Source organism: Oryzias latipes, chromosome 1 (assembly GCF_053564925.1).
Source record: "Oryzias latipes strain Hd-rR chromosome 1, Olatipes_Hd-rR_3.1".
Lineage (NCBI taxonomy): Eukaryota > Metazoa > Chordata > Actinopteri > Beloniformes > Adrianichthyidae > Oryzias > Oryzias latipes.
Window position 1 is genome coordinate 39,664,624 of NC_136237.1, and position 14,043 is coordinate 39,678,666.

At 39.1% G+C, this 14,043-nt stretch overlaps 2 protein-coding genes across 4 annotated transcripts in view; one reads left to right on the top strand and one right to left on the bottom strand.

Moving 5' to 3' along the window:
* usp34 (ubiquitin specific peptidase 34) overlaps nucleotides 1-13,817 on the bottom strand; it is a 49,631-nt gene extending 35,814 nt beyond the window's left edge. For both annotated transcript variants that reach the window (XM_023954503.2, XM_023954496.2), the window contains exons 1-4: nucleotides 13,460-13,817; nucleotides 5,805-5,895; nucleotides 2,114-2,636; nucleotides 1,949-1,999 (exon numbers count right to left, since the gene is read on the bottom strand). In XM_023954503.2, the coding sequence (XP_023810271.1) occupies nucleotides 1,949-1,999; nucleotides 2,114-2,636; nucleotides 5,805-5,895; nucleotides 13,460-13,502 (708 nt within the window). In that variant the 5' untranslated portion in view covers nucleotides 13,503-13,817. The remainder of the gene's footprint in view (nucleotides 1-1,948; nucleotides 2,000-2,113; nucleotides 2,637-5,804; nucleotides 5,896-13,459) is intronic.
* Nucleotides 1-14,043, top strand: part of LOC101174245 (protocadherin Fat 4) — a 242,581-nt gene that overhangs the window by 56,492 nt on the left and 172,046 nt on the right. The window lies entirely within an intron of this gene.

Here is a 14,043-nt window from a genome sequence, read left to right on the forward strand (position 1 = left end):
TATAAGAGAAGAAAATCCCAGGACTTTCACAAAGAAAGATCCTGTCAGACGCCGTGTAGTCCTGAGATGAATGATTCTGCAGAGCAGAGGCTGAAAATCTGCCAACACCCAGATCAGCTAAGGACACACAAAACTCTACCAAATTCACAGCCGACGTCAGCGCTCTGCTGTTAAACTGAAGCGGAATTCTTTAGCGCAGCTTTCACGAGCTGAGCCGACAGAACCGCCAATAAAAGATGATATACACGTGAGCTGACGGAGTCCGGCTCCTTCGGACTCCCAGCAGAAGAAAATAGAAGCGGACAACGGCCGCAGCGACCGCTGAAACCCCGTTACCATGGACATGGCAAGGCTCCACACAGCAGATACTGTGGGCGTTAGCAACAGAAGGCAGGAAATCTGAACAATGCTTGACTAAACAGAACTGTACAGCCTTCAGTGATGCTGACACAAACAGGGACTAATCCTCTGACGTCTGCTGGAATTGAAGGGGTTAAATATTTTAATGACACTTTGGGTCAAATAAAAACAAAAACAAACAAAACACAAAAAACGTCAAGATTTGTTTTCTTTTTTTAACCCATAAGTACCCACAGCCCTTTTTTCTTAAAAATAAAGTTATACATGTATTTTACCACAGAACCCATTTCTGTTACACTGATGTCACCAATATGGGTTAAACTGAATAAAAACAATCTAAACTATAATAAAAACAGAGTTTATTATTAAAGGTGATTAATATTCTTTTGCGATTGATGTGATTTATGGGAGTTTTTTTCTTTTCTCTACCTTAAATATAAACATGTATTTTAATCTTCAGTTTATCTTGTAGGTTTTAAAAACTGACGATTGTGTTCATTTGTAGCGTCTCTTATCACTCGCTAAACACAACAATTCAACTTGGTTCTAATATTCTGTCCATCAATCTTAAGACAAAACAAAGCGAGAACAAGCGTCTCCTTAGAAACCAACACCTCCATTCTGTTCTGCACCTGAAGTGCCGCTGAAACTTCCTCCATCGTGTTGACGAAACGCTGAATCCTGAAAACAATGACGGTCTTTGAGCAACGCTTCCTTCACAAAAATGCGGCTAGATTGGATTTCAAAGAAATGCAAGAGTTTTCTTGATGACCTTCCGCTTTTTTCTCCCCTTTTCATACATTTTCAAAGTTTCAAAAGAAAACGACACAAATAAAATAAAAAAAAATTAGTCATTCAAGGTATCTGACTTTGCATTTCCTTCTTACAATCCAAACATCTTGTTACTCTGGCTTCCTGTAGCTCTGGGTCAGGAGATGGAAACTGTTCCTGCAACTTCTTAAATGTGTTTCACTTCAAGTCTGTGAGGTCAGTGCAGGATCACATGATTGAGAGCTTCGTCACGGCTGCACGCCACACCAGGGGAGCGATGACACGGCAGACGCTGTTCTGGAGCGGAAATGACATCACTACAACCTCTGTCGCCCAATGTCAATCATGTCCTGGTAGCCAATGGGCTCAATGCCACACCCCCACATAAAAGTAGGCACAACACCGAAAACAAAGAGCCTGTAAATGGACTGAAACGGGGGGAAAAAATAATAATAATAATAATACATAAACAGCAGCTATCTGCAGATACTTTTTTTTTATTTAGTAACAGCTTTTTTAATTCAAGTTTTTTTTAATATATAAATAGACAAAATAGATATTTTTCCTATTTACAATTTTTTTGTAATTGTTAAATATTTCTTATGTTTACTATAATTTTTGAGTTTAAACCTTTCCTCAAATTCACATTTAGCTGGTTTTTCATTCACTTTAAGCTGGTTTGGCCCCCAAATTCTGATCCTTCAAATAAACCACAGATCTTCCCAAAATAATAAAAAGGAATAAACTGAGGAACTAAGTAGACTAAAGCATGTTTATGACACGTGTTGAAGCAGCAGAATGAAAGTAGATTTCTTACATTCATGTCACAGAAGGAGCCCAGGATGTTGCTTTCATGAGCAGATATGTCCTGGAAGCAGAAGAAGAAGAAGTCCCAGTTTGATTACTCAGAATGAAAATGCAGTTAAAGGAGGTTTTCAGCTGCAAACAAACTCAACCTGCCCTCTTGAATGCTTCTCCTTACCTCTATGGTGGGGTGGGTGTTGTGTTTGTAGGCCGTGTAAAGAGGAAACTGGATCTGGAAAATCTTGGCTGCACACAGAAGCAGTTTCTCTCTTTCCTCTGTGCTCCATGAGCTGAAGGAATCGGCGCCACTGGCTCCGCCTCCGCCGCCTTGGCCTTCTGCAGGCTCACCCCCCCCACCCACAGGCTCACATGCCTCCACCTGGGACTCGGCTTCCTGCGCTCGGGCCGCGTTCCGGCTCGGGTCGGGCGTGTCGGCGTCCTCCTCGGCGGAGTCTCGCTCCACATTCACGTGCTCGTCCTCCCCGGGCGACGCCGGCTGCCGTAGGGGGCCGGAAGCCGACCCCTCTCTGCCCCATACAGGGCCTGCCCCCCCCTCTGTCCCAGACCCAGCGGCCTTGTGTGAACTGCAGAGACGGTCTCTCAGGCTGCTTATCTGAGCGATAACCAGGTTGATGAGGGCGTACACCAGCTGGTTGAACACCTCCAAGTGCTTGTACTCCTTGAAGCAGCAGAGACATTGCCTGCAGAGGAGAACGGGAGCTGAGGCGAGGCGCTCCAACAACATCACGCATCCCCGATTACTAAACATTTGACAGAGAAAGTCAGACAGCAACAGTAAAATGTGGTCTTTTCAACATTTTGTCACTCTTCTTTCCATGTTTTTTTTTTCATTACAGTTGAAGTGTGAAGTAATTTATAAAAATGATCAAATTATTTAAAAAAAATCGATTTATGATGTCCAGGGCAAAGACGTTTGACTTTAATTTGAATAATCCAAGCAATTGTTTTAAAAAGACAAGTGTGGCTCAGTTTGGTTGAAGTTAAAATTGTTTTGGCCTTAAATTGCTGAGAAAATTGTAAAAAAACAACAACTAAACTGCGCGGAAGCCGAGCGTTCAGCGGGAAACAAAGACTCAGTCTGTGTTTTTGATAGAAGTCTGGCTAAAATCCACCTCTCCAATTCAGATTTAATTACACACCACAGTGAGAGGAATCACTGCTTCACTGATGTGGCTGCGTTTCATTATTCAAAGCTGCTGTTTGGGTTCAGGTTCTGTAAATCTGACCTCTCTGTCTGGGACACTTAGGACAAAGTCAATGAATGTGACGGTTGGTCACAGAAGTTTTGACGATAAACTACTTTAGAGAGCTACGAATGAGGGATGCCGTGGTCAGAAAAGACACTTTAGTAGGACAATTTTAAATAACAATTTAAGTTCCCTTTTTATGCCTCACATTCTTTTAAACTCCAGAATGACACTAAGAATCCTAAAAGTTACTGTAAATCTTTCCAGGCCTTTGCTGTCCAGACGAAAAATCTAAATTTGACAAAATACAGTGGTGGACAAAATTGTTGGTACTCCTCAGTTAAAGAAAGAAAGTCCACTGTGCTCACTGAAATGACTTGAAATGTTCAAAAGTAACAATAAATTAAAATGTATTGAAAATCAAATAATCAAAATCAGCCATTACTTTTGAGTTGTAGATTAACAGAATTATTTTAAAAACAAACTAATGAAATAGGCCTGGACAAAAATGATGGTACCCATAACTTAATATTTTGTTGCACAACCTTTTGAGGCAATCACTGCAATTCAACTGTTTCTGTATTTGTCAATGAGCCTTCTGCACCTGTCCACAGGTATTTTGGCTCACTCCTCATGAGCAAACTGCTCCAGTTGTCTCAGGTTTGATGGCTGTCTTCTCCAAATGGCATGTATCAGCTCCTTCCACAGATGTTCAATGGGTTTCAGATCTGGGCTCATAGAGGCCACTTCAGAATAGTCCAACGCTTTTCTCTGAGCCATTCTTGGGTTTTTTTGGCTGTGTGTTTTGGATCGTTGTCCTGTTGGAAGACCCATGACCTGCAACTGAGACCAAGCTTTCTGACACTAGGCAGCACATTTCTACCCAGAATGCCTGGATAATCTTGAGATTTTATTTTACCTTCACAACTTCAAGACCCCCTGTGGCAGATGCAGCAAAGCAGCCCCAAAACAGAACTGAGCCTCCTCCATGTTTCACAGCAGGGACAGTGTTCTTTTCATTGTATGCTTCATTTTTGAGTCTACCAACATAGAGCTGATGTGCCGTACCAAAAGGCTCCAGTTTTGTCTCATCTGTCCAAAGGACATTTTCCCAGAAGCTTTGTGGCTTTTCAAAATGCATTTTTGCCAATTCCAGTCTGGCTTTTTAATGATTTCCTTTCAACAGTGGTGTCCTCCTTGGCTACTGTCCCGTGGGTCTTAAACTACTGAATAATATGTGCCACTGTGGTCACAGGAACTTCAAGCTGCTTAGAGATGGTTTTATAGCCTTTACCTTTACAATGTTTGTCTATAATTTTGTTTCTTATGTCCTGGGACAATTCTCTCCTTGGCTTTCTGTTTTCCATGTTCAGTTTTCACCAAACAGCAAGGTGACTATTTGTCTCCCTTTAAATATGCAGACTGACTGATTATGGGTTTGAAAACAGCTGTGATGTCAATTAAAGGACATACATGAGTTCATCATGACCCTCTGGGCAATTAGTTCTGCCTTTTATGGAGGTACCATCATTTTTGTCCATCTCTATTACATTAATTAGATTTTTTTAAATAATTCTGTTCATCAACAACTCAAAAGTATTATTATTATTATTTAATTTTCACTAAATTTTAATTTGTTACTTTTGAACCTTTCAAGTCATTTCAGTGAGCATTGTGGACTTTCTTTCTCTGAGTACCACCACCAATTTTGTCCATCACTGTAAAGGGTATTTCTCTGCACTTTTGTTAAATGATCGCTAATAATAATACTGTTGTAATTTTCGCTTTTTAGATATAGTTATTGTTTTTCATTGAGTCTTTTTTATGTTGCAAATGCTAAATCTGATTGTTGGAATTGCATATAATTTTCTGACCTTTAAAAGTTTTAGCGCCACTGAAAAGAAGAGTCCGGAAATGCCCCACGACACATGAATGCCTCGCATTACGGTTTTGTCCGTAGGGAAATTCTTCCGTACGCACTATATAGTGCACTATATAGTGCGTTATATAGTGCACTATATAGTGCGTTTGCCGTTTTGTAGTGATGTTTGAATCTACAATTCCAAAATCCGGTGCCCTAGAAGTTTCCCAGAAGTCTCTGCAAAAAGCCAGTGTGCATCGATGCTCACTAGATCAGCATTATAGACCACAATGCATTGCGTCGGAACAGTTTTTCTCCCAAAAAAAAGTACTTAAATTAATTTTTTAAAATAAATTATCAACGTTTTTATATTCAGAAGACAGTGCACTCATAAATAATCGTCGCTAAACGCGCATATTAGATTTCAACTTTGTGAAATTGAAGATGTCAGTTTAAAAAAAAAAAAGTAGTAAGTGTGGTGTCCAAATTGCATTTAAATTTCTGGGAACTACACAGTGACGCAGTATATTGTTTTTTAGTAGTTAGGGGTTACGGTGGGAATTCAGACAACCTAAACTCTGCAGCAATGATATAGAAAAAAATGAATGCAACGTTTTCACACACGAGGCTGAAGTGGGCGCCAAACTTTTTCTTTTTTCCTTTTACCTTCCAGTTTTTCTCAACATTTGAGGGTAAAATTCATTTTCATCTTCTGTAAAGTATCTGCAGCTGGTTTAAACCATTTGTTCACTAAAATGCGTGCATTTCTTGGTTTGGTTTGCAGTGGAAGCAGCACTGACCTCTGAGTCCAGGAGCTGATGTAGCCCAGAACCCGCAGCGCATGCTCCTTCTTCAGCTGGAAACTGCCTTCACTGCTGTCTGCGTCTGATACTTGGAGGAGAAACACACAACACGTCAGGAGAAAGCCAACATCTGTAACAAACAAATAAACTGGTTTCTGCATCGTCAGGGAAACGATGAAAGGCCGGTCAGAGATTCTTCTCCGATGCTCAAACGGCTGCAAACATCTGGATTGTTGGAAGGACGCATAAAGCATGTTTGACCTCAATGAGACCAAAGGCAGAAATGATTTATCAATAACACAAAACTAAAACTAAATTCCCTTCAAAATGAACCGTTTTCCACATTTCTCGTTAATCCACTATTACAAATAATCAGATATAAAGCAAACAGAAAACCTGGATTACAGCTGAATCACTTAGAAAATACATCAATTCTTTCAATCCAAAAAACACATTTTCTAAATAATTTTTTATATTTTTTAAAGCAAAAAAGGTCAGTTGTTATTTGGAAGAATTCTTAATTAAAAAGAAAAAGGCAGAAATTTTGGTTTTAGAATAAAAACTGACATTTAAAAAGTTTTTTGAATTGAAAATTGACTCAGGAAATGAATTGGAATCAAATGGATTCAGTGGTTTAGCAGTCGTCGTTCAATTCTAAAGAACTGAACATCGGCATCTTCCAACATCCTGTGGATGGCGGCCTAAAGGGTCTTTTTTATGGCCAAAGTTTTACCGTTTTTAGATGCCTTTTAAAAAAATAAATGTTTAGGAATAAAAAACCAGGACAAATCTGAGAAAAGGCTAACCTATGGCCTGGTTTTGCAACCAAAACTCCTGGGAAGTTGAGTCATTCTTCTAAAAGAAAGACTGAAATCTGTACCTCAAAAGTGGGACGGGTCACAGAGAGGTGGACGCTCTGCCAAATTCAAACATTTTATTGATTGTAGTCAGTAAAAGTTTAGAAAATCTACAGAGGAACTGGCATACATCTATAAACTGCTTATTTAAATACAAATTAAATAGTATAGTGTGGATTTGACTTTAATTCTGTATCCATTTTACCTGATGCACCACAACAGACAGACCTACAAAACAGGAATCACATATTTCTGAGAAGGAAAGTCTGGTCAGAAGTTTAGAGGAAACTGTCATCTGAAGGGAGGAAAGACGGTCGGTGACGGAGTGATCGACGCTCTTGGCTCAGATCTGCTGGAGGATCGGAAACCCTCTGATCGCCTTGTTTGTGAGGGGAGACGACGTACCGATGACCGACAGCAGCTTTAAGGTCAGAAGTCTGAGTCTGAACAGGAAAATCTTCAGATATCAGCTGACAGGAACATTTGCTTAAGTCCTTAACGGAGGACCGGCAAGTCTGTGGTTTGAACTGAAAGTGGCTTTAAGCAGCATCACAGTGCTGTTCGTGTCACAGATGGTGGCGTCCGTGTTCACGGTGGAAACTTTTACTGATTTTATGAACTATCGTGACAGAAGAAAAAAATAATACTTTTCCTGTGCTTTATTCCCCCAGTAAACTGTCTCACACACTCTGCATTTTAACATACAGATCCAACCAGATCTAACCACATCAACCGACAGCAGCATCGTATACTTCAAGTCTGGACGTGGAGCAGTAAACATCTGATGTAAAACCGATTTCTAAGCAGAAAAATGTAAAGATGAGTCCAGAAACAGATAAAAGTACAACCTTTCCCCTCAGAACAAGAAGTGAGTTAAAAATGGACCAAGAACATTAGCGATAAAAACAAATACTGCCTTTTGTCCCCAAAAAAGATGAAAAAAAACTACAAAAGTCCTCCAATTATTTATGGAGCCATCATTGAAATGGTGAGTAAATCCACAAAAAGCTCCCCCCCCCCCACCCCCCCCCCCTCTCAGAGGCTGAAGCCTCACATTACCGTCCTTGTTCTGTTCAAGATTTCATCAGTCGCACCGAGAGTCCAGCGACTTCACTGATTTAATGAGGTTTTCTAAACTGAAAGGATCTGGAAAACCAGCAGCTTTTCTCTGGTTTTGGTCAATCTAGACTAGAGGTCTGGGAAAAAGACAACGAAGACCAAAACTGTAGTTTATGGCTGCAACCATTTCACCTGGACATGAATAAATGATGAATAAATAAACGAATGATCACATTTCCCCACCGCAGCAGAGACTCCATCATTCTGACAGATTCTAAGTCCAGAAATAATAATAATAATATATTGGATCAAAAAGGAAATCTAAACATCATGTCCCTGTCAAAAAGGAAGACCAAATATGATGCTTTGTTATCCTTTAGTGGTTATTTGGGGGACTAAAAGCCCTATTTTGTGTGTTAGACCTGATTTTTGTGCTTTTTTAAAATATTTTTTTTAAATTTTATGATGTTTGCCCAGTGATAAATGAATCAGACCATGCCACATTTTATTTATCTTTAGTTAATAAAGTTTTAAAAGGTTTAAACTTTACAGGTAAAAGAAAAAGACCCTTTCAAAATATTTCAAACAAATAATTGATTTTTTTATCTAAAAAGACACAAAAAAAAGAAAATTGAATATAAAGGCTTGGAACTTGTGCTGAAATGTAACTGCATTTTGAGAAGTGAAAACTAATTTTTAGATGTTTAGGTGAAATGTATTTAATCATGAGGAATTAATCATACGAGGAGTTTAATGGTGTAAATTTCACTGCATTTAAAGAGAATTTCTTCATGTTAAAATGTTTCACTCACTAATATCTGCCATCCATACCTCCTGAAAGTCGAATCCAACACTAAGGCTCAAATGCAGGTTAACTATGACGTTAGCATAAAAGGTGGACGTGCAACTATCTATACTGTTTAAAAAAAAAAAGAAAAGAAAAAAAAAGTCATTTAGGAAGATAGAAAGCCTTAAAACTGCTGTAAATATTCAGAACATTTACTAAATCCATACAGAAAAGTTACAGTAAAGCTGCCGTCCTCTTCTGCTCCGAGATGATTCATGATCCCAACGCTCCGACACAAGATCGCTTCAATCCCAACAAAGAACCGGCAACTCAAGGCTGCTGGGTTATCAGTTTCAGACTTCCTGTGAGCAGAAATGATTTAATTCTGATTTTCAGAATCTGCCGATACGGAGTTCTGATCCGATACCTTAAGACATTTTTCAAAAATGAATCCATTTCAGATTTTGTTTTATTGACCGTCTTTTAAACATTTAACACTTAAACAGTGCGTTTCTGTGAAATAACTTAATCAAGTTAAAATAGCATAACTAGAAAAACATAGTTACCTATTAACTAGTAAAAATAGGTGATGATAATCAGTCAGCTCAGAAAGTTTGGTGGCTGTAGTTTAATGTCCAAAATTTGTTGAACATTGTTGATCCTGTGATTCATTTCTCAATTAAAAATTCTTAAAAATGACTTCCTTGATGATGAGTATTCATGAGTAGATTTTAAGCATTAAATCCATTTATCCGTTTTAGTTGTTTTTGGGGGATTATAGTTGGTTTAATTCACCTTTTACCAAAGCGCACACTTTCGACGGACGTCTCAATGCAATAACATTCTCATTCAAAATAATCCTGCAACTAGAGCCGTATTCTGCGGCGTGTACAGCAATAAAATGTGTTGTGATCTGTTCATAACACGCAGACTTCTAGTGCACTATTTTTCTGTAATGATTACCTTGAAATATACAGCGCTGGATTAGCCTCACTACTGAAAACCAGCTAAATCCAAGTTCCATTGAAATGCATCTTCTCTGCCTTTGTGCACAAACACATGCTGCTTCTGCAGTTCTGAGGTGAAAGGTCACCTCCAGGCACAGCACAAGGACTTGTCAGTCATTGGCAGCTGACAAAACTCTGGTATGGACCCCCTCCCAAACCAACCCCTCCACAGTTATGGTATAGGTTTGGAGCCTGAAGTTCAAAAGCACTCCTCCAAGCCCAGTAAAAACAACAGGAAACATGAAGCGTGTAGTTGGAGCATGGAGAATTATTCAGAGTTCAAATGGAGTCATCTTTGATCTGTGCATAGCGTCAGCTTCAGCGTTAGCTTCTCCATGGCTTCTCATTCCAGGCAACTCCTCAGGAAAACATGTTGAACAACAAAAACTGCGGTACAAAAAGGACCAAAGGATTTTTATCCCCCAACTTCACTCCTGATATTCCTGAGGTAAAAAGTTCTTCTGTTTTGAAAAAGAAGCTGTGCTACATGGCTTCATTACACGGATTTCCTTAAATATGACCCATCATTAAAGTCAAAGGATTAGACGGATCCGAGTTAATTCCCATAATTTTACCCTCTGAGAAAAAAAAAGAAAAACCCTCCTCACAAAAAGCTGGGGAACTTCTGCTTTGAGCCTCAAGTTTCAAATGAGTCATAGAGCAGCTTAAACCTGATCCTATTTAAGCTTTTAATTAACGTTCAAAACAAACGTGTCCAAATGCTCGATATCTTAGGACCAATGTTCTGGAGGAGGGAAGCATCTCAGCAGACGATCAGCAGGCGTGTAAATAACCGGCAGATTTAGACGCCGAAGCTACGACCCAAATTACTGAGAAGTTTTCCTGCTCTCTTTGTGGTAAAGTCATCTGTTACTAGCAGTCATTTCAATAAAACAAGCTTACTTTGGAATCCTTTAACACTTGTCACTGTTTTTATAAACTTTTAACAATTCTACTTTTGTGCGTAATGTATAATCCTCCAGGATACTTTTAATTTCTTTACCAAGTCGTGGTGACCTTTCAACTTGCCACATCTTTTAAAGGATCATTCAATTACAAACAAACAAACAAACAAACAAACAAACAAACAAACAAACAAACAAACAAACAAACGCACAGTGACTCGTGAGGTTCTGGAGGGTTTTCCTGACGCAACAAACCCCTATTGAGACACATTCCTGGTGTTTACACAAAACATGCTGGAAAGAAAAGCAAGACATTGTGCATGTAAAGTTTGAACATGTTAAGAGACAGTCTTTATATTAAAAAAAGAAAAGTAATTTCCTCTTTTTAATGCAGGTTCTTTCTTTCTTACAAAAATAGGTACAGACAAAACTGGTTGGTAAACTGAAACCCCTCACAACCAAATAGCTAACTAAGAAATGTTGAAAGTAACAGAAACAGCTTAAGGCTCTAAACTAGTGGGTTGAGTAACACAACCGTCAGCCTTTGGTTTGGAGAAAAGATCAAAGTTTCCGGCTAAATACATTTTTAACAGGAAGAAATAGGAGTGAGCATTTTGCAAAGCGGCACTAAGAAACCAAACTATTTGATAATAGAATTGACCATTAGTCAAAATGTTCAATGAAAACATATACATGTTAGTTTTAAAGCCATCTGGAGGTATTTTTGTTTTCCAACTATAAAAAAGTCCAAAAAGGTTGATTAGCTACAAATTTCAGTCATAATAATGTAAAGATTTGGGAATTGAGATTATGAAATTAAAGTTGTTTAGCCAAACAAACATTGGAAATAATGATTAAACTTCAATATCTTCATTTTTTTAGAATTTCCTTTTCAAATCCTGTGATTATTAATACGAAAATTAATTTGAAATTGTTTTCTCTTTGCTGTACAAGACCCACTTCAATCATCTTATGATCTGTCTGTCTCAGGGTAAGCCCACCCCACCTCCCCGTCACCCATATCTGAGAGTTTCCTCCTAACATGCTCCCCCGCCAGCTTAAAGCCCCTCACACCCCAACCTAACATTACAGGTGCAACAACAATGGTGAGCAATGTTGGAGCTTTATAGCCGTGCAGTTTTTATCCAGATTCCAGGAAAACAAAGACGTTTACAAGAGGATGCATCAGAATGGAGCAGAGGCCCAGCGTAAGCTGCTCCTGATTCACAATGATTCAAATGAAGAAATACTCTGAAATGCATTTTTAAGCTTAGTTTTCTTTATCTATGTACTCCATCTTCCGAAAAACGGCACAAGAACATGTTCTAAACACATTGGAGTGGGTCTTTAACATCCAATAATGGGCTACAATAACATCCCACTAGCTCAGAATTAAAATAATAAGTTTCTCTTTTGTCTCGTGTTTTTGCTGTGTTGTGTTTATTTTTAACACTCGGGCACAAGTTTGACATTTTGTAGAACCAGAAAGAAGCTTGAAGTTTTACACTCTGAACTTCATGCAACTTTTCAAACACAAAGTGATTGTATTTGAAAGAGAACGGTACAGTGTCTGTTTTGCAGCCCAGCTGCATATTTGAATGAAAGTAACATCATTTCAGTGAGTTCTCAGGATTGCTACATGCTGTGCATTTTGTGATACAGCAAAAACTGGGATTATCTCGCATATTTGAGATAAGTGAGCTCAGATCCGACACATTGTGTTGAAGAGATGAACCGAATTAACCAGGGATTGGTAGTTAAGATGGTAACACATGCAAACTCCTACAGATTCTGGAGTTAAAAAAACTCGATTAGAATGTCGTCAAAACATAACAATTTGAAGCACCTGATCCAAAGGCATCTCTTTGACTCATATCAAAACCTGACAAGTTGAATTTCTGCCAAAACAAAGTTTGGTTGGATGCAGCTTTAGAAATCATTGCCTCCGTTCACCCAACACAAGCTGGGCTCAAACAAACACAAGCTCCCCCAAAAGTGTCAACCACTTCACGGGCACAGCTATGCATCATTTAAGGACACCACGCTGGCTTAAAATCAATTATTTTTGCTCCTTTCGGGACAAGTTAGAGTACATGAAGGACGGGCCAGCAGTGCGGCTTGACTGATGCATAGCTAAGTTTTAGCAATAAAGACAAGAACGATAACTGGTTGACGTTAGCTTAGTGCATTAACGGGATTTTTCCCCCCGGGCAATTAGGTCTAAATTATAACATTGGTCAGGTTGAAACTTGGGTAAAAAAAAAAACTGAATCGACGATGTGATAAAATATACGCTTCATTGCAGCCATTAATTTTCTGGGCTAGTAGCTTCGTAAAGGCTAGCTTAAGTAACGTTTGCAAACTAGCCAAAATAACCCGTATGTTCGTTTACATTACGCTTTAAAAGGCACGCACAAAAAGGTGTTATGAAAGATCTATGAAGATTTAACGGATAATTTTAGGGAGGAACGAGGGCATCTGCAAAACAAAGGGTGGTAGCGGAATGGACAGCTAGCAGACTGACCTGACAAACACATCAAACAAAGTCAGCCTGCTTGCTTGCTAGCTCGGCTAGCTGACTTAGCTCGTTTACTTCCAAATATGTGCACGTAACGTCTAAAAACAGTCACCGGAACCTATGGGGTTTGCATTATCAAACGAGGCTACAGTATTTTAACCGATGACAGCAATGTCACACACAAAACTCGTGAACTGTTCGGTCCATATGGATGCTATTTTGCTGTGCTGTTTGACAGACAGGCCCCAAAAAACTAATTGGAAATTTGGGAGAATGGCATCAACACTTGGAATCAGATATCTGCCTCAACGTCAAATCGTAACTGTCACAAAATGCATGTGCAAGAAGATGAGAGTTCACCTCCATTTTTATGCCAGAAAAAGGATTTTAAAAATTAAGTCAAAGTTATATTTAGCTAGCCCCAAGCTATCATGCTTCCATCATCAAGCAGTGATGCTAAGCAGCTACAGCATGAGCATCGTCCCGATAAAAAAAAAAATACAATGTTTTTTTACTTACTTTCATTTAAAACCTCCACCAGCTCAGCGCAGTTCTCGCACATTGTTCATGAACCGAAAAACCGTGTGAGCACCTCCTCAAACCATTGTACTGGAAAGTGTTTGGCTGGCAGTTGGTTGTTTTTGGGGGATGAAAAGGGCCCTTAGGAGGGAGAGACTGCCGAAGGTTAATCCACCAACTGAAATCTTGGAAAACAGGAAGCTGGAGATCGTGATTTGCATCCAAGCTAAATTAATTTACACCAAAATTAAGAGGCACTGAAAGGTACAAGTCGAGTCAGTCAACAATCTGAACGCTACTTGAGAGAGTAGACAGAGCAGCCATGTTGAAAGGGGAAGGGAGGGGGGTCGTTTAGCATGCGCGAGATTCGGAAGTTTTTCTATTCTGCCCTTCGGTTGTTCGGCTTCTTTCGTAGTCTCGCGATAACTTGCATTGAGCACATTTTCTCAGTTCAAGGGCAAACAAGTAAAAAAGTAAATAAATATGTAATTATTTTACTTCGTATTGTTTAATTATACCATATAACTCACCGATATACCATATCTGACCTACCACATTGAGAACTGAAGAAGTACTTTTAAAAT